The sequence below is a fragment of the Engystomops pustulosus genome, chromosome 3 (genome assembly GCF_040894005.1).
Source record: "Engystomops pustulosus chromosome 3, aEngPut4.maternal, whole genome shotgun sequence".
Taxonomy (NCBI): domain Eukaryota; kingdom Metazoa; phylum Chordata; class Amphibia; order Anura; family Leptodactylidae; genus Engystomops; species Engystomops pustulosus.
In genome coordinates this window covers 129,313,237-129,333,745 of record NC_092413.1, presented here as the reverse complement: position 1 = coordinate 129,333,745, position 20,509 = coordinate 129,313,237, and the positions used below count along the sequence as shown (strand labels likewise).

General features: G+C 38.5%; 2 protein-coding genes across 13 annotated transcripts in view; one reads left to right on the top strand and one right to left on the bottom strand.

Annotated features, from left to right (window-relative positions):
- The window catches only part of MYO6 (myosin VI), a 180,990-nt gene extending 179,229 nt beyond the window's left edge, over positions 1–1,761 (top strand). For all 9 annotated transcript variants that reach the window (XM_072142095.1, XM_072142094.1, XM_072142096.1 and 6 more), the window contains one exon: positions 457–1,761. In XM_072142095.1, coding sequence (XP_071998196.1) covers positions 457–656 — 200 coding nt within the window. In that variant the 3' untranslated portion in view covers positions 657–1,761. The remainder of the gene's footprint in view (positions 1–456) is intronic.
- Positions 1,762–6,566: 4,805 nt separating this feature from the next.
- The window catches only part of IMPG1 (interphotoreceptor matrix proteoglycan 1), a 236,679-nt gene continuing 222,736 nt past the window's right edge, over positions 6,567–20,509 (bottom strand). For 2 of the 4 annotated variants that reach the window (XM_072142085.1, XM_072142084.1), the window contains exons 16-19: positions 19,963–20,136; positions 19,731–19,868; positions 19,385–19,469; positions 6,567–6,822 (exon numbers count right to left, since the gene is read on the bottom strand). In XM_072142085.1, the coding sequence (XP_071998186.1) occupies positions 19,424–19,469; positions 19,731–19,868; positions 19,963–20,136 (358 nt within the window). In that variant the 3' untranslated portion in view covers positions 6,567–6,822; positions 19,385–19,423. The remainder of the gene's footprint in view (positions 6,823–19,384; positions 19,470–19,730; positions 19,869–19,962; positions 20,137–20,509) is intronic. The other 2 variants (XM_072142086.1, XM_072142087.1) reach the window with 2 other exon arrangements.

The following is a 20,509-nucleotide window of genomic DNA, read 5'->3' as shown; positions in this document are numbered from 1 at the left end:
GTGTGCCAATCTTGTGAAGACTTTCAGAAAACGTAATAACAAAAGTTCATCTTAATACTTTGTTATTGACCAAATACTTGTTTTCCACCATAATTTGCATATAAATTCCTCAGAAATCAGACACTGTGATTTTCGGGATTTGTTTTCTCATTTGGTCTCTCATAGTTGAGGTCTACCTATGATGTCAATTACAGGCATCTCTTATCTTTTTAAGTGAGAGAACTTGCACAATAGATGGCTGACTAAATATTCCTCTCCCCTGTTCATGCATATATATGCATTGCACCACATTTCAGAAGCCCTGTCCTAATATATGGAAGTGGAGTAGAAATGGAGTGGACCAATCATAAATGGGTCATGGTTTAAGATACAGCAGTGTATGCTAAAATTTAGTCTCAAAATTCTACTAATATTATTCAAGAAATTGACCTAACAACTAAATGAAACTCTTTTCAGGGAAAGATGACATGGAGATGTGTGAATTGAGCCTTGAAGAAACTGGTTTAACAAGAAAGCGTGGAGCAGAGATTTTGCCGAGACAGTTTGAAGAGATTTGGGAGCGCTGTGGTGGAATTCAGTACTTGAGTAATGCAATTGAAAGTAGACAAGCCCGGCCAACATACGCTACTGCAATGCTACAAAACCTTCTTAAGTAGCTGTCTGGTGAATTAATTGTTGCACTAAGAGATTAGTACATATGGGTTGAAGTAAAGGGAAAACAACCTCCGACATAGAGAGGATCTAGGCATTCCATGATTGTGTAATAGAGTTTTAATATAAAGTGAACAGGTTTTTAGTAATTGCGGGTTTTATTAATTCATACTTTTTGACATTTTGATCTAGTAGATTTATAGTGATGTGGTCTGTGGTCTTTTGTAGTTTTTATTTTTCAATTTTATTTATCAAACATTCAACTTGTGAGGCCTTACCTTGGATAGATGTGCGTTGTCTCATTTCCAAAATGAAAGGCAAGCTACAATATACTGGGCAAATTGATTCTATAGCATCACGTAGAATTCTGGAGACCCCTTGAAAATATATTAGAAAGTTACTTTAAAAAGGGGCACCGTGTTACAGCAGATCAGTCAGGATTTTAGGAATACCATTCCCTGGACTTGAACTGGCAACAATGAACGACTTTTCCCTCTACATTACATTTTTTGCCTTTCAGTCTGTTGCCTATGGTATATTCTCCTTTTAATGTAGAGGAACATATGTTAAATAATACTTTCTGGAATTGGCCAGGAGTTTACTTCTGTGACTTGAATACAATGAAAGGAGATGAAATAGGCTTGGTACAGAATGTATCAATGCATTTGTGTATGTTTACTGCACTGAGATTCAGAGGTAGTTAGATTGCTTAATATTTTAAGATTATAGACCCAAATTTTTATTAATAAATCTAATGCAGCATGTCCCCAAATCCAACCTTATCCTTTTATAATATACACTCTGAGCACTTTCTTTATTAAACTGACCTTCCTTACCAGCCAATAGACATTCCATTTTTTTCCGTTGTTGCGATGAAATCTAGATATAGTGGCCACGAGATGACTATTTATAAACCTTTATTAGCATTGTTTAAGTGTCCTATCTAACTAAAGGAATAAAAATGCATTCTTGTGACTTGAAATGTATCTCTTGAGTTGATTTGTGTTCTATGTGCTGTGAAAAGATACTATGGCTTGAAACCTTGAGTTCTTCCCTGTCTGCTCAAAAGGATGTTTTCAAAACTTGGTCTACTAATAAATTATATACGTATTTCATAGGGTTCTGTTAATTTCTACAAAACTATTAACTATTTCCTTTCTATTACTTGATATACAGTACCTAATTGACATAAATAATTGTGATATTCAGCTGTTATCAGAAAGTTACTGTGTATAGCATGTTGAAAAAAAAGTTCTAAATGTTCGTCCTCTTACTATATGTGGTGCACATTCATCCACCCCGATCCTTTCAATGCAAGGCCCTGCTTTTCAGAAGTACAGGAATTGGCGCAGGTAATAGATATTGTGCTTGTGTGAGTGCCTGCGGCCCGGCATGGCCTACTCCTTTCCTGGTATAAAGGGGATAACTTCCAATTCCCACCTTACTTGATAAATCTACCCCTAGGTGTCTGAAACATGACTACATATCAAAATGGTGAAGCTCAATCTACGAACTACTATCAACCTTTCATACAACATACTGGTATTTAGGGCTATAATTTAGTTTTTTCCAGTAATGAAAAATACTTCTAGCTACATTCCTTTGAAGACTCTCCCAATAGTGGCCAGGTTAAGGTTATTACAACGTGCTGCATAGAACAGGCCTTTTATCTTTAGACTCAGCATTCTTTTTTAAATGCTGCTACAGTAGCGACTAGTGTGTGATTTCTTTTTTTTAAGCATAGAACAGAAATATACTCAAAAAAATTAGATTTGGACCATACATTTCCTCTTTGGGAAAGGTACCCTGTATTTATATTTCATACTTGAGTGAAAGGAGGAACGTTTATAAAATGTTTAGAAAATAAATAAGATGACTTTGTAGATAACCTGCACTGTTAACATACGAGATTAAAACTCTAATTAAATTGTTCCTTCAAGAAAGACTTCCATTAACATTCAAGGAGACAGGAACATTAAAAGATTTTATAACCCATTCAATTTTTAAGAATGTTTGTATTCTTGTATTCTGGATTAAAGGTAAACCTCCCCATTGAAATGCTGAGTCTTTCATCACCCAAATTAGCCTGACCTTGGGTATAAGTCCTCACAACCTTATTGCTTTTGTATATTTTCATGTTCCAGCTGAAAAGCCTTTGCTGTGTAGGCACTGAATTGTTAGGAAAAAAAATCACAAAGGCCAATACAGGACCACTTAGAAAGGTAATTCCTACAAAATATTTTATAAATAACAGCCAGCATTGTGCCATATAAAATACTTTCTAGTTGTATAAATCACATAATATCCACATTAGCCTTTCAGCTTGTGTGTCGTTAAAAACAAAAGGCAGTCAGTACGTTGAAATGTTTTCTGTCCTTCCTAAATGATTTAAAATAACATATTAAAGAGGTATTCCCATTTTAACTATTCTTCACACCTTCACAGAATATGTCATTAATAAATAAGTGGGACTGGCACATATCTCGGGAAAGGAGTAATACTGACCTCCTTATGGCAGCTGGGCTCAATGGAGAGAGTGCAGTGCACGGCCACTCTCCATTTAGCTGAGTGTATAATCTTGACATTTGTTGGTGATCCTATAGAGTTAATGGGAGAATGGGTGCACATCCTTTGGATATGTCATGCATAAATAAGACTGCAATACCTCTTTATCATGGAAGTGTCCAACAAGCAGGGTTTTTTTTAACCTTACATTTATTGGGGACAATTGTTCCTTTCCTGATGCTAATCTGTAATACCACTATAAGGCGACCATGTCTTGTTGTGAGCATAAAGATGGTAAGGTAACATCCTTGGAAACAGTGTAAACATTATTTTGGGGGAAAGAATCATACTTGCATATCATACTTTATGTAAAAGATAAGTGCCATCAAGAGTACCACTAGGTTTAGGGAATCTGCTTGAAGATGGTGAATTTATTTCAGCTAATAATTTTGTAAATAAAACATACCTTATCCATAAAACCATACCATATCCAAGTGAATCTGATGGAGTTCCTTGTAACTCCAAATGCACAAATCAGCACAAATTATATCATAGAAAGTGCCACTAATGCAAGACAAATTTTCTCTAGTTAAACTTCTTCCAAAAGCATTTAAATCAAAAAGTATTAGAGAGCGCCCAAGAGTCAAGGACCACCCATGGAGAACAACAGAAAGTACAATTAGTAATGCACCCAACCACCATGCAAGACTCCATTGCTGAACAGAGAGCATGCTCAGGCACATTTAGAGTTTATTCAACAACATTTAGACAAACTGGTAAAATGCTGGGAGGATACAGCCTACTCAGATGAGGCATAAATTAGACTCTTGATGCTTTAATATACACAATCTGCCCCTTTCCTTTGAATACTTTTGCTTCATATTATGATCAAAATAAGAAGCATATCATTAGGTCTTTACTGTATAACTCTTAGTTGCCACTAGGTTATTTTCACATCTCTACAGGGGTATCCATTGTTTGTTGTTTTTTCTCCTATAATGTTGCAAATGTTCCTGATGTGTAAAGTAATGAATTCTACTTCTGCTCAAAAAATCCAGCTTAATATAATGTGGTCTGTTAGAGTAACATTGAGGTATCCAATATTTTACTGCAACCTTAAAGGGGTATTCCCATTTTGGGAAATTAATGTTGTTGTTTGTATGATAAAAAAAATAATATTTTCCAATATACTTTTTGTATAAATTCCTCACGCTTTTCTAGAACTCTGCTTGCTGTCGTTCTATAGAAAGCTTCATTGTTTACTTCCATTGGACAGAAATCTGACTGTGGTCACACAGGTGTGCAGCTTGTTATAACACAGAGAGTTATCAGAGTCGTGGGATATAGTGAGATTTCTGTCCACTGGAAATAAACAATGAAGCTTTGAATAGCAGGACAGCAAGCAGCAAGCATCTAGAAAACCGTGAGGAATTGCTACAATGCCTTCAACACAGATCTGTACCTATCTGTAGACAGTTAAGTTGAGTATTAACCTTCCTTCTCTGCCTTCATTGTAGAACACAAATTAGATCCCCATCAGCCATACCAAAACCGATAAGAAGAAAATTTACTTTTTTATTCTCTCTTCTTTTTTTTTTCCAGGATAATACAGACATTCCTGCACATATACTAAAGGGGCTTCAAAAACTTTTGTTTACTTTCATCATATATGTAAGCTTAGTGTTCATTTAAAAATATTGATAGAACAAAGACTTCCAGTACTACAGAAGGGGAAAGAATATAATAAAGTATGTAGATATATAGAGAAATACCATGGTTATTAGTAACATTGGACTTAGGTGGAGCAGCAAAATAGAAGGGAATGGAGCAAGAGAATTCAGAAGGGTTTAAAAGGACCCTGGTGGAAAGGTAATGGACAGGTAACAACATTTCCTGACTATACATGAGATTCCTATTGTTAAGTGTGGATTTACTTATGTACAATCAGATTCTTTTTCTCTTTAGTTTTTTCACATTGTTGGGTAAGAAATATTAGCACGTTAAAATTGAGCGCCCAAGTGACAAATCAGTGTGGCTATGTCTAATTGCTTCAGACCAAAGGACTATAGCATAGAAATACTTCAGAAATCATTAAAATGGTGAAGAAGGCTGCCTTCAGCTTCTTAACACTTGTAGCAGAGCAAGATACGAAAGAATTTTGTACTACCTTTGAAGAAGCTGAAAATTGTTTCCCTTTATAGCAGCTGCTAAGAGGCTTCCAAAGACAGGAATATACAAATTATGGGGACTGAGCCGTCCATGAAGGACAAACAACTCATAATAAAGCTTTCATGCTAGTTTTCATTATTAACTGTGTGTGACATTTACAAGAGATTATATCTATGACACTACAATTCTACATTCAGACATTTCATTCGATTTGACAACTTGTTTGTTTATTTCTTCAAATAGTGATGTTTGTGACAATGAATGGAGTTAAAAACACAACACACTGAAGTAACAAATATTGCATGTAATGTAACACCCCTCGAAAATCTAAATATCTTACTTTTTGAGGGGCTTTTTTTGATATATCCTATATGGTGTTAAATCTGGCTAAGGAGTCTGATGATTTGGAGTAGAATTTCTTTCTTTGGGTTTTTTTGCAACTCTTGTGCAAATATTTGCTTGTGTTTTTAAATATCAACATCTGGATACCAAAGATAAATCGGACGCAATACTATAAAATTTGGTTGCTGTAAACTTTGTATAGCGGAGGAGTGGGAGGTTTTAGATGCAAAAAGGCTCCAATATGCCCAAAAAGCACAAAAAATTAGAAAAGAATGTGAAAAATCCCCCATTGAATGTAGATGAATACTATGGTTTTTTTAATCTACCACCAGTATTTTTTTCTTTTTGCTTAAATGCATGTAAAATGATGAATTTTGAAAATGTGCTTCTTTTTGGGTCTACAGTTCCTGCAGTGTCTACTAAGTAGTCTAATCTGAAATTTGTACACACTGTCATTTGTCCTCTGTGCTTTCCAACTCATGTGCTAGCAAATGATATAAGATAGAGAAAAGAGTTCTTGATTACCTTACCAGACTATGCATTTTGTAGTTTGTTACTGTGGGGATGCATAAATCTGCATAGAAATTGTGGTTGCACAAAGTTGCTTCATTTTGATTTTTAGATACGTCAGTCCAATGGAAATAAATTGTTGTAAAGGTAGTACAAGAAAATTATTTCAAAAAATCTCATGAAAGCAAAGTACTTCCATGCCCCCTCTTTTTTTTCCCCAATTTGCTGAATGCTGTCTAACTGGCTAGTTGGATTAAAGCTCAAAGTGCACTGCAAATCCACAGGCAGAGACACCAGATGAGAGCCACTGGAAACTGAAGGCTACAAGTTTGTTAAACGGTTAGGATACATTTTCTTCAACACACCATTACACAAAGGACAGAATAATATTTTTCAGTTGTTTTTTTTTCTTTTAATATAAATTTCTGATCCGCAAATGTTATAGCAGGCTCACAATGTCACTCAAGTAGGAGTGCACATTCATTATACACTTCACACATCTGTTATCTAATTATTAGACATAGAACACTCAATTCTAAAGGATTTATTCTACACTTGAAAATGTGAGCAGGTCTTCTGTTTGCGTCATTTCTTTTCATCACGGCACAGACATGCTTTTCAGGCTTTTATTTCAAAAGCTTGTATCTGAGAACAAATGGAACATAGAGACAAAAACTGTTAGGAATGGCAATAGATAGAAAATGACTGGTTAGACTGAGCTGTAAGAATTAATAAAGACAATGGAGTCATATTCTGTCATAAGTGGTATTCTGGAGTGTTTTTTCCCCGACACGTCGATGTTGATCAGGCAACAAATGAGCAAACCAGCTTATGATATTAGTGACCTATAACATTTGATGACTGTTTTTCCCGCTATGTTCTTGGTACTGATTCAGACCTAAAAGGGAACTAGGCAGAGTCTAAAGTGTTAAACATTGTCCAATCTCATATTGAAGACCTATCCATAGAATAGGTGCTACATACAATAAATGGTATGTGCTGCTTACACTATGCAAATGCATTTTGACTTTCCTAATATTCAGCTTTGTATTCGTAGATCATGTGCTGAATATAAAGGTCCCCAATATCGTCCTCAGAGAAAGCTTTGTAACAAGTTGATCAATGGTGACACAACAGAGCATATTTCTAATAACGGACCCATCAAACCCTCATATATTTGTGGGTTTGAGCCAAGTAAGCAGAAGCAATCCTTAACCCACTGCTTTCTATAAAGCAAATATTAACTTTTGTGGTTCCTTCATTGAAAATGAACAATACATTTTTATTCTTCCCACTCATAAATAAACACTACATTAATGACAAAATAAATTGTATATTAGATGTGGCTTGATATAATACAGAATATTCACTTTCCTCGTCGACAGCTTGTTAAGTGGTCTGGGCAATAATCGATTGTGCTGTAGCTACAAATTAGTCAACTGCATCTCTGTGTCCAATTACTGTCATAAGAGTCGGTGAAGCCATAAGATTGTCAGTCTGCTTCCTCCTGCAGTCCCTGCTATCTAGTTGACTAAGACAACAAAGGATGCTTTAGGCTGCATTACCGGTGAATGCACCTTCTGAGTGACAGAGAGATTAGGAATTCTATTTTGGCATTGATATATGAAGCAGGGACATGTTATCTCTATATATGAGCAGAATGGATAGTACAAGGTAGAGGTTAAGGCTGTGTATATTAGAGAAACCAAATGTTCGGAGCTGCAATGCTACTGCAGAATGGTGTTTACATTCAACATATTTTATTTTTTATTTTATATCATATTGTCTGAATATGATATTACAGTGTCAGATTATTATTATAATCTTGAAGCTAGCTGAACTTTGTTCATAGAGAGAAGGTAGGAAAACTGTAAAATCTAGCTGTAAAATCTAGCTGTAGAATCTAGCATACTTGTAATATGTAGTTGTGACAATTTTGGAAATAAAGATGCAGTGAGCACATGGATCCGCATCTGTTAGTTTTGTTATGCATCCCCATATAGTACATGAGTGAAGTCTTATTGCCATGTCCTAATGAGCATTGTTCTGTGGTGTATACATTTAGCCTAAGGTAAGACTAAAGCAAGGTCACCATAACATCATTATCATCAGCAAGCTTGCCTTTTTATCTACAACAAATATGTTTCACTCTCCCCCGTAGTGCATTGAAATAAAATGTTAAAACTGTGAAAAGATCTTGTATTCCAATCATATATTACAAAGCTGTTTTTACATTTGTAGATTCTGGTAATCAAATATAGATTTTCATTTAACTGATGTTAATGGACTATGCTTAAAGACCAAATAACTAGCAAGAACACAACACCATGCAGGCATATGGTGGGTAGTAGCACCATTTGTATTGTTTTCCCATACCAAATCCTACAAAATAAATCTCTATGAAATATACCGTTATTACTTAGCCTTATTATCCTGTATAACTCTAACTTATTTTGATATAGCGTTACAATCTTAGGCTACATTCACACTGCCACATGGGGGGACGTATATACGGCCTATATACATTCCCCATAGACGGCAATGGGCACACGGCGCCCTACAGGAGCGGTACGGCGTCGCACATGTCCTATCTTTTCATGGTATATGGCGCCGTGCGCCATGTATTCCTATGGAGAGGGGGTGAGCAGCGCTCATCACCTCCTCCTCTCCCCGCGCGTCGCCGTGTGCCCGCTGTGCCGTAGCTGTGTGAATCCAGCCTTACTCTAGAAATATTTATTGTAATTTAAGGTGTTAAAGGACATCTACCACCAGGATGAAGGATTGGTAACTAAGCACACTGACATACTGGTATGCACACTCTCTGGCAGGATCTGCTCTTCTTTTTGCTTCTTATGCTCTGTTTTTTTAAAAAGCCTTTTAAATTATGTAATTGAGCCTGAGGGGCTACAGGCTCCATAGGAGTTAATGGTGCCTGGAGCCCCTCAGTCTCGTATGCATAAGAAATTGGGCACACACTGTAAGTGAATCGCGGTAGCTCCGAATCCTCGTCGGACGTTCCGGATGAGCGGATGCAACAGGACGGGTAAGTAAATGTGCCCCACTGTATGTAAGGAACATGTTCTAAAAGAAATAATACCAAATATCTCATCCACATTAAACTGAGCTATACAAATAATTAGACAATGACCAGGAGCACAAAACAATAACCTTGTCTAACATCCCAGTAAAAAGTGGTAACAAGTTATGATAAAGAGACCCCGAACGTGTGTCGTCACTGCTGTCATTTTTTTTAAACAACCAAGTGGGACTTTTTGCTGGACACACAATTTTCATTGTCTTATTCATTCCCTCATCTGTAAGAGGCAGAACACTCCATCTATAATAAAGAATTTCTCCTACAAACATATTTCCCTCTTTATATGAGAGGCATATTTGATAGTATAAGGCAGAGGTAAGTTTTAAAATGAATACACAGACCTTATATTTTTGTATCCCATTATCTTTTGATGAATCTGTCTATTTTCATATCTCCTGGGTTTTGGCTGAGCAGTGACAGTATTATTCTTTCATCCTTATAGATTACATTTTGATTTGTGGTATCATGATCCTGTGCCATGTGGTGTTTCTTTTGTTTCTGACATGAGCGTAATAAATTCTGGGATAATAACAGTTTGCAAGCATGCAGAGCAAATTACAGTGTTATGACGGTCATTACTGGGCAGCTGCCATGTCAGTGCTGGGTGTTGATAATGATACTAAATGGATAGTTGATGCAGTGCCATGTGCGGTTAAAGTGTACCTCCAATTTTATATAAAGTTCAATGCATATTGTGCTAAAAGTGGAATATCATGAATTGTTTTGTATTACAAACGCTCAACTAAAAGGAGTCTAGGAGATTAGTTTTAAGGGCACTAAACACTCAATGGCCCACATGTATGAAAATCTGTGGAGTGTGCAGGGTGCACCAGATTCTTCATGAATCTGGCACCCCCTGCACCTCTTTTTTTTTTTTTTGGTGCACCTTTAACGTAGAGCGTGCAACACAATTCTGTCGGACACTGATGATTAAATGTGGCACTGTCCAACTGAACGCAGAATTTTGTGTCGTGTTGGTTATAGTGCAGCTTTAAAGTCCGACGCAGGGGCATTAATAAATATGGGCCGATTTGTTGTCAGAAAGCTGGATTTGAGGCAAGGGGAACCTAAAATCTCTGCTTCCTGAGGAAAGATATATAACTGCACCCCATCCAGTAGTTATAACAATAACAAGTTTTTTTTTTTTTTTTAACAAATGGTTCCTCCATGCAATGTATCACAGCAATGCTGACATTTGAGTGTGAGGTTCTGCTTTCTAAGGCCCCTTTCACACTTGCGTTTTTTTCACGCACGTTTTCTGCGCGTGCTTTTGACGCGCAGAACTTGCATTGCACTCTGACCCATTGTAATTAATGGTTTTTTTCAGAATTGCATTCTTTTTCACGCACACATACAAGTCTATGGAGATGCATCAAACGCATCGCACTCTGAGACACATGCAAGTGCAATGCGTTTTTCACGCATTAATTGCCATAGAAAAGATAGACCACAGTCCTGAGTCCATTTCACGCGCATTATCTGAAAAACTGAGACACTGAACAAAATCTGACTGAAAACTAATTGCACTCTGATGCAAAATGTGCGTTTTTCACTGACCAAACCCTGATCGCACCCTGATCAGACTCTGATCTGAAACGCAACCCCTGATGCAATTTTTTAATCTCACCTCATGGCTAGTTCACAACTGGTTTGAGTTTAAAAACCTTTCGAATATATATTAAAAAAGAAAAGTGTGTAATTCTTTATTGTATAGCCAATAAAAAGTGTCAATGCAAATCTGCTCTGAATGGCACGGCTTCCCTTCAATGCCCTGGCGTGTTCCCAAACAGCAGTTTACCACCACATATGGGGGATTGTTATATTTGGGAGAAATTGGGTATCAAACTTGTTTCAAAGTCTTTTTGGTGTTATGACTTTGTGTTGAAAAAGTAGAACATTTTGAATTTATAAAATCGATAATATTTCCAAATTTACACCAAGTATCTGTTTTTTCATAAACACGAAACATATCACCAAAATTTTTCAACTAACATGAAGTACAAAGTGTCTCAAAAAACAATTTCAAAATCATTTTGATATGTCAAATTTGAAAAAAATGGGCTGTGCTAGGAAGGTGAAAAGTGGCCTAGGCGGTAAGGGGAATAAATCTGGTTATACACTATAGCAGTCTTTTGGTAGTTTAATGCAGTTCTTCACAGTGCCCTAAAAATGGACATGGCTGAGGTTACTAAGCTTTGCACTTTCTCCTGGATATTACCTGAAGCACAAACATTGGCATATGTTTGGCTTTGGGAGTTGTGGGTGATGAACCCACCTGATTCGGTACAGACCCAAATTTTGAACTTTGAGTTTGCTTATCACTACCTTTAACCCCTTTTAATGTAGTGAATATTTCTGCTAAATATTTTTCATTGTTCTCTTTTACTATTTGTCCATTTCAGTTATGTGAGTAGTATAGTTAATAGCTTATTTTAGCATAACTTACAAATGTGTCGAAATAACGATAGCAATATAACCTGAAATGCATTTCTCTATCTTCATTCATAGGAAATTGTAAAGGTACAAAACATTCATGTGGAACATGTAGCAGCCAACCCATTTTTGTTTCTATAATGGAAGCAGCAAATTGACTGATATGATCTATATTGGAGAACGCATGTTTCAGGGTGGTAAACAACTGATTTACATCCATCCAGTAGTAATAAAATAATAATGGCACGCCATCAACAAAAAATATGGCAGTATTCTGTGACCATTCATGTGTAGATTGCCTTACTCCCTTTTTCTCATTATCTTAGTTTTAAGACTTTTACAAAGATGTTTACTTGCACCCATGTTACTCCTAGCATGAATACTATGTAGCTTCACAACTTGCGGGTGATATGGGACAGAGAAATCATATGTCCAGAAGACTATTCCAAGATCTTTGTGTAGGATCATATGTCTTGAGGAATTCAGTGGCTCAAGTACAAGTCAAGGAATATCCAGTGTCTATGGAGGAAGCATGTGGTGTGGCCGAATGTCATGTGACCAGGGTGACATCATCACTGTTCCTCTAGCCTCTTAACATTAGCAAACTGTACCCCATGCACATATCTGACCACTTAAAAATGTATGATTTAATGTGATATGATTTGCTGTGATTTCATTTGTATTACCTTGGTGTACAGTTTGCTAATGGTAGAAGGCTAAAGGACCTGTGATGATGTCACCCTGATCACATGACATTACTGCTGCATGAAGAAAAGGCAAGGCGAGGAGCTTTTGGAAGAGGCCATGCCCACCTCAACTCTCTATAGACATGCTTGGATACCAGGTAAAATTAAAAAGTTGAATATATAGGAAACTGAAAATTTAAAGCTAAAACAAGGGTGTCAGTTACTAGGGCTCTATAGGAATCTGCCACTAACTGTATTTGTGAAAAATGTGGCGACAGGTTCCCTTCAAGGTAATTAATGTGCAATATATACACTCACCGGCCACTTTATTAGGTACACCATGCTAGTAACGGGTTGGACCCCCTTTTGCCTTCAGAACTGCCTCAATTCTTCGTGGCATAGATTCAACAAGGTGCTGGAAGCATTCCTCAGAGATTTTGGTCCATATTGACATGATGGCATCACACAGTTGCCGCAGATTTGTCGGCTGCACATCCATGATGCGAATCTCCCGTTCCACCACATCCCAAAGATGCTCTATTGGATTGAGATCTGGTGACTGTGGAGGCCATTTGAGTACAGTGAACTCATTGTCACGTTCAAGTAACCAGTCTGAGATGATTCCAGCTTTATGACATAGCGCATTATCCTGCTGAAAGTAGCCATCAGATGTTGGGTACATTGTGGTCATAAAGGGATGGACATGGTCAGCAACAATACTCAGGTAGGCTGCCACAGCCTACCTGAGTATTGTTGCTGACCATGTTTATTGAGCAACGATGCTCAATTGGTACCAAGGGGCCCAAAGAGTGCCAAGAAAATATTCCCCACACCATGACACCACCACCACCAGCCTGAACCGTTGATACAAGACAGGATGGATCCATGCTTTCATGTTGTTGACGCCAAATTCTGACCCTACCATCCGAATGTCGCAGCAGAAATCGAGACTCATCAGACCAGGCAACGTTTTTCCAATCTTCTACTGTCCAATTTCGATGAGCTTGTGCAAATTGCAGCCTCAGTTTCCTGTTCTTAGCTGAAAGGAGTGGCACCCGGTGTGGTCTTCTGCTGCTGTAGCCCATCTGCCTCAAAGATGCTATTCTGCCTACCTTGGTTGTAATGGTTGGCGATTTGCCTTTCTATCAGCTTGAACCAGTCTTCCCATTCTCCTCTGACCTCTGGCATCAACAAGGCATTTCCGCCCACAGAACTGATGCTCACTGGATGTTTTTTCTTTTTCGGACCATTCTCTGTAAACCCTAGAGATGGTTGTGCGTGAAAATCCCAGTAGATCAGCAGTTTCTGAAATACTCAGACCAGCCCTTCTGGCACCAACAACCATGCCACGTTCAAAGGCACTCAAATCACCTTTCTTCCCCATACTGATGCTCGATTTGAACTGCAGGAGATTGTCTTGACCATGTCTACATGACTAAATGCACTGCGTTGCCGCCATGTGATTTGCTGATTAGAAATTAAGTGTTAACGAGCAGTTGGACAGGTGTACCTAATAAAGTGGCCGGTGAGTATGTATGTATGTATGTGTGTATATATATATATGTGTATATAATATCCCCCTCAGACATCCTGGTATGTTGTATGGAGATTCATAATATTCTAGTCTTTTTAAATATGGCTGGGATAAAGGGGCATTGATATTAGCATCATTATTTGTATACTTTGTATTTGTATACAAGTGTCCTTGTATTTTTAGGTTTTGTGTTTCTATCCAATAATTGTTATTTGTGAAGTAGGTCCTATCTCTCTGTAGAACACATAGAGTGAAATTGTTTCCAGGTTTTTAAGGGATTTAACAATGTTCATTGATTAATGAGAAGCCAAAGGTGGAACAATATGTCAGGACAAAGCACACTATAGATTGCTTTAGAGATTTGAATGGGAAATTCTAAGTTTTACAGCAAAGGAAAGCCTAAGGTTAGCAAGCAAGCAGTGAACTCCACCAGTCTTGGTGGTTTATCCTTGTCTATTTATGGATATAGAACCTATTCTGAAATTTAAAAATATATATCTGGCTCTGGATGGGGGAAAGGGGTCAAGGGGCCGACTGTAAAAAACAAAAAAACCTTATGCTTACCTTCTCCTTTACTCCAGTTGCCCTGTGCCAACCTTGACTGCTCTGGCTCTGTTTGTCTGACGGGCTGTGGCATGGGACAACTGGAAGGTTAGCATAAGTTTTTTTGTGTTTACAGCCTTCCCCTCCCCCATGCAACTGAAATACAGGATAAATATATACATACATACCACAGGTGGAATAATTATCAAACATGTCACCAATTTTTTCAATAAATATATTTCTAGATGAGCCAGTGACATGAAATTCACACCACATGCTGTAACAGCCCACCCAATCCTCGTTGGCAAATAAATTAAGCCATAGATTATGTGCAAAAATTCTAAGTTTCTTGTGCTTTCTCTATAAATTTTGAGCTTTAGTTCCTTCCACACAATTTCTGTTGAATGCAGGTCAAGTGATTGGCTGGGCCATTCTAGAAGCTTTTATTCTTTCCTTGAAACCAACTGTGTGTTTCATAGATTGTATGTTTGGGATCATTTTTCTTTGTTGTTCAAAATTGCTCTCATGTGAGCTGACTATACTCTACCAATATTTCACAGACTTGTCTAAATGATGTTGAGCAAACCCTAAATGGGTTTGCACATTCAGATCTTTCTGTAGCTCTTCATGTATGTATGTATGTGTGTATGTCTGCTAAAGGAATCTGCACCGTTGTTTTTACTGTCACCAAATTTTGCACAGTCGCTCTCGCTTTCCAAAATCCATTTATTACCCACCATATGCTGCTCCTGTGGAAGCTGAGCCGTGATTGGTTACTGCTCTGCCACAGGTCAGTGAGTATAAGACACTTACGTGTGAGGTAAGATCGATAGAGACAGATATAGGAGGGGAGTTATTAGAAGTGTCTGAGGTAAAACTATACCAGTTGCCCATGGAAACCAATCAGAGATTTGTAATTTTATAAACAGCTGTGGGGAAATGAAACTTGAGCTCTGATTGGTTTCCATGGCCAACTAGAGCAGTTTTGCCCTTAGATACTGTGCTGTCTACTGGCAAATGTTATGCAGGTTAAATGATGTTCATAATTTGTCCATTATGTAACAGAGGTTTGTTTGCAGGCGCCATCTAATGGCCAAAGTTAATAACTACTTACATTCTGTTTTCCCCACCCACTAGCAGATATAAAGGATTGTGGGTAGGAGAAGGGCAATACCTTTTGGGATAAGTGGAAAAAGCAATACATCTCCACATTACAACCAAGAAATAAATGGCAGAAAACCAAACCCAACCTCAAAGTCGGTGATGTTGTGCTGATGAAAGACTGCCAGTCACACAGAAACGCGTGGCCTTTAGCTCTTGTTACTAAAAGTTTCCAAGGGGAGGATGGGAACGTCCGCAAAGTTGAAGTCAAGGTCCATGATCAGAATGAAACCAAAATGTTCTTCAGACCAGTAACTGAACTAATCTTATTGCTGTCATCTGAGGACTCTTATGGTGGCATCGATTGACGCCAGACGGGGGGTGTGCTGCCTACTGGCAAATGTTATGCAGGTTAAATGATGTTCAGAATCTTGTCCATTATGTAACAGAGGTTTGTTTGCAAGCGCCATCTAATGGCCAAAGTTAATAACTAGAGATGAGCGAGCACTAAAATGCTCGGGTGCTCGTTACTCGAGCCGAACATTTCCAGATGCTCGAGTGCTCGTTTCGAGTAACGAGCCCCATTGAAGTCAATGGGAGACCCGAGCATTTTTCAAAGGGACCATGGTTCGGGAATAAAATGTGTTATTTAATTGAAAAAGAATGTCTTCTGATAATTTGCAAACATCTGCGATCTATTCTTCACTGTTCCGCGCGTATATTATCTCCCGACAAGTTAGCAGATGTAAAGAACAGTGAAGAATAGAATAAAAACAGTGAACACAGTGAACACAGTGAACACAGGATCATTTAAGATAAAAACACAGTGCAGAACACAGTGCAGAATAGATTACAGATGTTCGGCACATCTGCTTACTTGTCGGGAGATACGCGCGGAACGGCGCGTACAAAATAGCATGTGAAGAACAATATATATGTGTGAAGAAGACATTGCAGATGTATGGAAACATCTGCAATGTGTTCTTTACACACATATATATTGTTCTTCACATGCTATTTTGTTCGCGCCGTTCCGCGCGTATCTCCCGACAAGTAAGCAGATGTGCCGAACATCTGTAATCTATTCTGCACTGTGTTCTGCACTGTGTTTTTATCTTAAATGATCCTGTGTTCACTGTTTTTATTCTATTCTTCATTGTTCTTCACTGTGTTTTTTTAATTAAATGCTCGATCTCGAGCAGGGGAAATACTCGTCCGAGCAACGAGCCGTCTCGAGTACCCTAATGCTCGACCGAGCATCAAGCTCGGACGAGCATGTTCGCTCATCTCTATTAATAACTACTTACATTCTGTTTTCCCCACCCACTAGCAGATACAAAGGATTGTGGGTAGGAGAAGGGCAGTTCCTTTCATGTCTACACAGAGAGAAGACCTATATTCATCCATCTTACCCCTTGTTGTAGTATAGTTGGTAAGGAGACTGTCTATAAGAATCTGTAGCTACTAGCAGTTATAGGACCACTCTGTATAAACTTTGTTATATGAAGTGTAATCTATAGATTTGTAAGTGCACTGTAATTGCACAGATAGGCCCAACCTCATGGTCGGCCATGTTTGGTTCCAGACTGTTTATGTATCAGCTTGTTTCCTGTTATATGCTAATGTAATGTATGTAACATGCTCCTGTTATATTATTGTACTATTCTAATAGATTGTACATTCCTGTTTTTCTTCAGTTTCACCCTAATCCTACATCAGTTTAATAAAGCTACGGACTTTGAACCAGTCTCATTTGTTGAACTGTAGGAAGGCGTTTAACTGCCTGTCGAGCTCCGCATAGACCCCGGGGGTACGTGAAGTGGGGGCAGGACAGATACTTCTGATAAATCTCTACATAGACAAAGTGACAGTTGGAGACAGAGACAGTCACTGGAATGAGAGTCCCCAAGATCAACAGTCACTGGAATGAGAGTGCCCGGGGCAGTCAGTCACTGGAATGAGAGTGCCCGAGGCAGTCAGTCACTGGAATGAGAGTGCCCGAGGCAGACAGTCACTGGAATGAGAGTGCCCGAGGCAGACAGTCGCTGGAGTGAGAGTGCCCGAGGCCAACAGTCGCTGGAATGAGAGTGCCCGTGGTTTTTATATAATGTTTCATTCACTTAGAAAAATTAACGGGTTAACACACCGATTGCAGGTTTTACCGGTGGGTGTTTGCTGCAATAAGCAGCATACACCCAACTTGCATGGAGAGGGCTCAGCCCGAGACAGACAGTCTCTGGAATGAGAGTGCCCCAGACAGACAGTCACTGGAATGAGAGTGCCCCAGACAGACAGTCACTGGAATGAGAGTGCCCGTGGTTTTTATATAATGTTTTCATCCATTTAGAAAAATTAAAACCTGTACAGAAAAAGAAAATCTTCATTTTGCCATCTTCTGGCACTAATAACTTTTTCATACTTTAGTGTATGGAGCTGTGTGTAGGGTCATCTTTTGCGAGATGACGTTTTCAATGATACCGTTTTCAGGACTGTACGTGTAATGTACTAATATGTCACACGTTGGTAATGGGGTAACATTCTGTTTTCAAGTTCTACAGCATTGAGATTCTAAAGCTGTGATTAAAACTGAACTTTCGACAAAATTTTATAAATCAATAGTGCAGATGATAATTGTAAACTCTGCAATATACTTAATTGAAGAAATATGTCTTTGACTCCTTTTTCCTCTACCTTTCTTCTGTGTTTAACCCCTTACCGACTTGTGACCCACAGAACCCTTGTGGCTCATTAGCCAAATTTTAAAAGTTGATTTTACAAGGAAGGAGATCACGGACTATACTAATATAAGAAGAATACCACAGTCATAGTGCTTGGACCTATGAGTAGGCGACCCTGGCTTATCATAAGTGATTTTGATGCTAGATTTCCTGCAATTCAGTATATAACAAAGTTTACCATTAGAACTTATCTCAGTGTAACTCAATGGGGCAGATTTACCTACCCGGCCCATTCGCGATCCAGCGGCGCGTTCTCTGTGGTGGATTCGGGTCTTTCGGCGATTCACTAAGGCAGTTCCTCCGACGTCCACCAGATGCCGCTGCTGCGCTGAAGAGCATCGGAACGCACTGGAGTACACCGAGCCAGGCTGAGTGAAGGTAAGACACTTTTTTTTTAATAAATGCGGCAGTTTTTCCGAATCCGTCGTGTTTTCGTTCGGCCACGCCCCTGATTTCCGTTGCATGCATGCCGGCGCCGATGCGCCACAATCCGATCGCGTGCACCAAAAACCCAGGGCAATACGGGGAAAATCGGCGCAAATCAGAAATATTCGGTTAACACGTCGGGAAAATGCGTATCGGGCCCTTAGTAAATGAAGAGTGACTCTTTTTTTTGCATATGACTTTTGAATTAAATTTGTATAGGTAAGTTTGTTATTTTGTAAGAGGGAATTGGTTAAATTGATGGTGACCAGTTCCCTATAAATAGTTAGGTATAATTATGAGACAAATGTTATATTCATTGGGCGGTTGTGCAAACTTTTGCTGACTTTTGCCGAAAAATAATTAATTGAGCTGATATGCTGCTTACTAACATAAGATGCCCCCTTATTAATATGCACACCTGCAAAACACATGAACAAACGCAGCTGGTGTTATTTTCTAGGGAACAAGAAATATTGTGATCCCAAAAGTTAGGACCTGGCAAACTATAATCTGCATGTTTTCCTGTCTGACAATGAATAATTAGCCTTTGTTTCTGTTGATACAATTTGACAAATAAAATCCTATTATTATCCCACATTTGGGAAATGAACAGAAAGATGGAATTAAACAGAAAATAATCAGTGCTTACCGTTTACTGCACTGCAAATGTTGGAAACTAAATTTCTCTTCATTGTCTGCTCTTCATATTTTCTGGTATAATGGAGACTGATGATCTGCAATATAGAAGCAGATGATAAAGAAGAGGACATCTTCATGGAAAGCAGTCAGAAGAAAGACTGGCAAATATGGTAAGCTGAAGGATTCCTGGAAAGAAGCTTTTCTGGTAGCATGCATGCGGGATGCATTATTGGCAAGTGATTATTGCACTACATGAATCGTAGAATGGATGCAAATATTAGTTATGGCGGCTAAGCTATTGCAGTGTGCAGTGGAGGAAACTTCTGGCAAAGGGCCTATCCTCTAGATGCTTTTACCTCTGCACACTAAGATGTGTGTGTTGAGGTGCTTTTGCTCCTCTGTGGTCGATAGTTTTGCTAGAACTGTTCAGACTGCCCCCGGGGTATGGGTTAATTTTTCCAGGACTGTGTAGACTGAGGCTTTCCACATTAACTCTATAACAAAATAGTTTACACTTAATGAGTATGCATGGCATGTGCGACCATTGCACACTTAAAATGGAAAGTAAAATAAATCTAATGGGCTTACTCTGACTGTCTCTGGTGGTTGGATCCTCCATACATTTTCCCAGTAAGTTTGAGGATAATGAGGGCAAGGAATATGGCAGCAATGGACAGAGCTACAATAAAAAGGCTTAGATTCTGCATTGCAGATGTTGGATGATTTCCTCCACTGTTAAACCAGGATTTACCTTTAATATAACTGAAATGGACAACAGCTGTCAATGATAATTTATGCTCAGCAATTCTTTATACATTGAAGACAGGCCATTTTCTACATTTATACAGCCCATGGTATACATTGGAGACTTTTTTTTAGGTTTCTTTTCTCTTGTACTTAAAGGGAACCTGTTACCAGGAGACCCATTTTTTTAGCACTCCCCCAGTCCCCACAGAGCATAGTACATACACTGCCAAAGTGTTTTTGTATAAAAAATAGGTTTTACAGAAAAAAAGATATGTTATATTGTACCTTTCATTAGCATCTGCTGTGTTACTAGGCAGTTGCCTATTGGGAGGGGCTGGAAAGGAGCAGTTCCCCCCAACCCTTGGGAAACAGCTACTCCATGTGACCT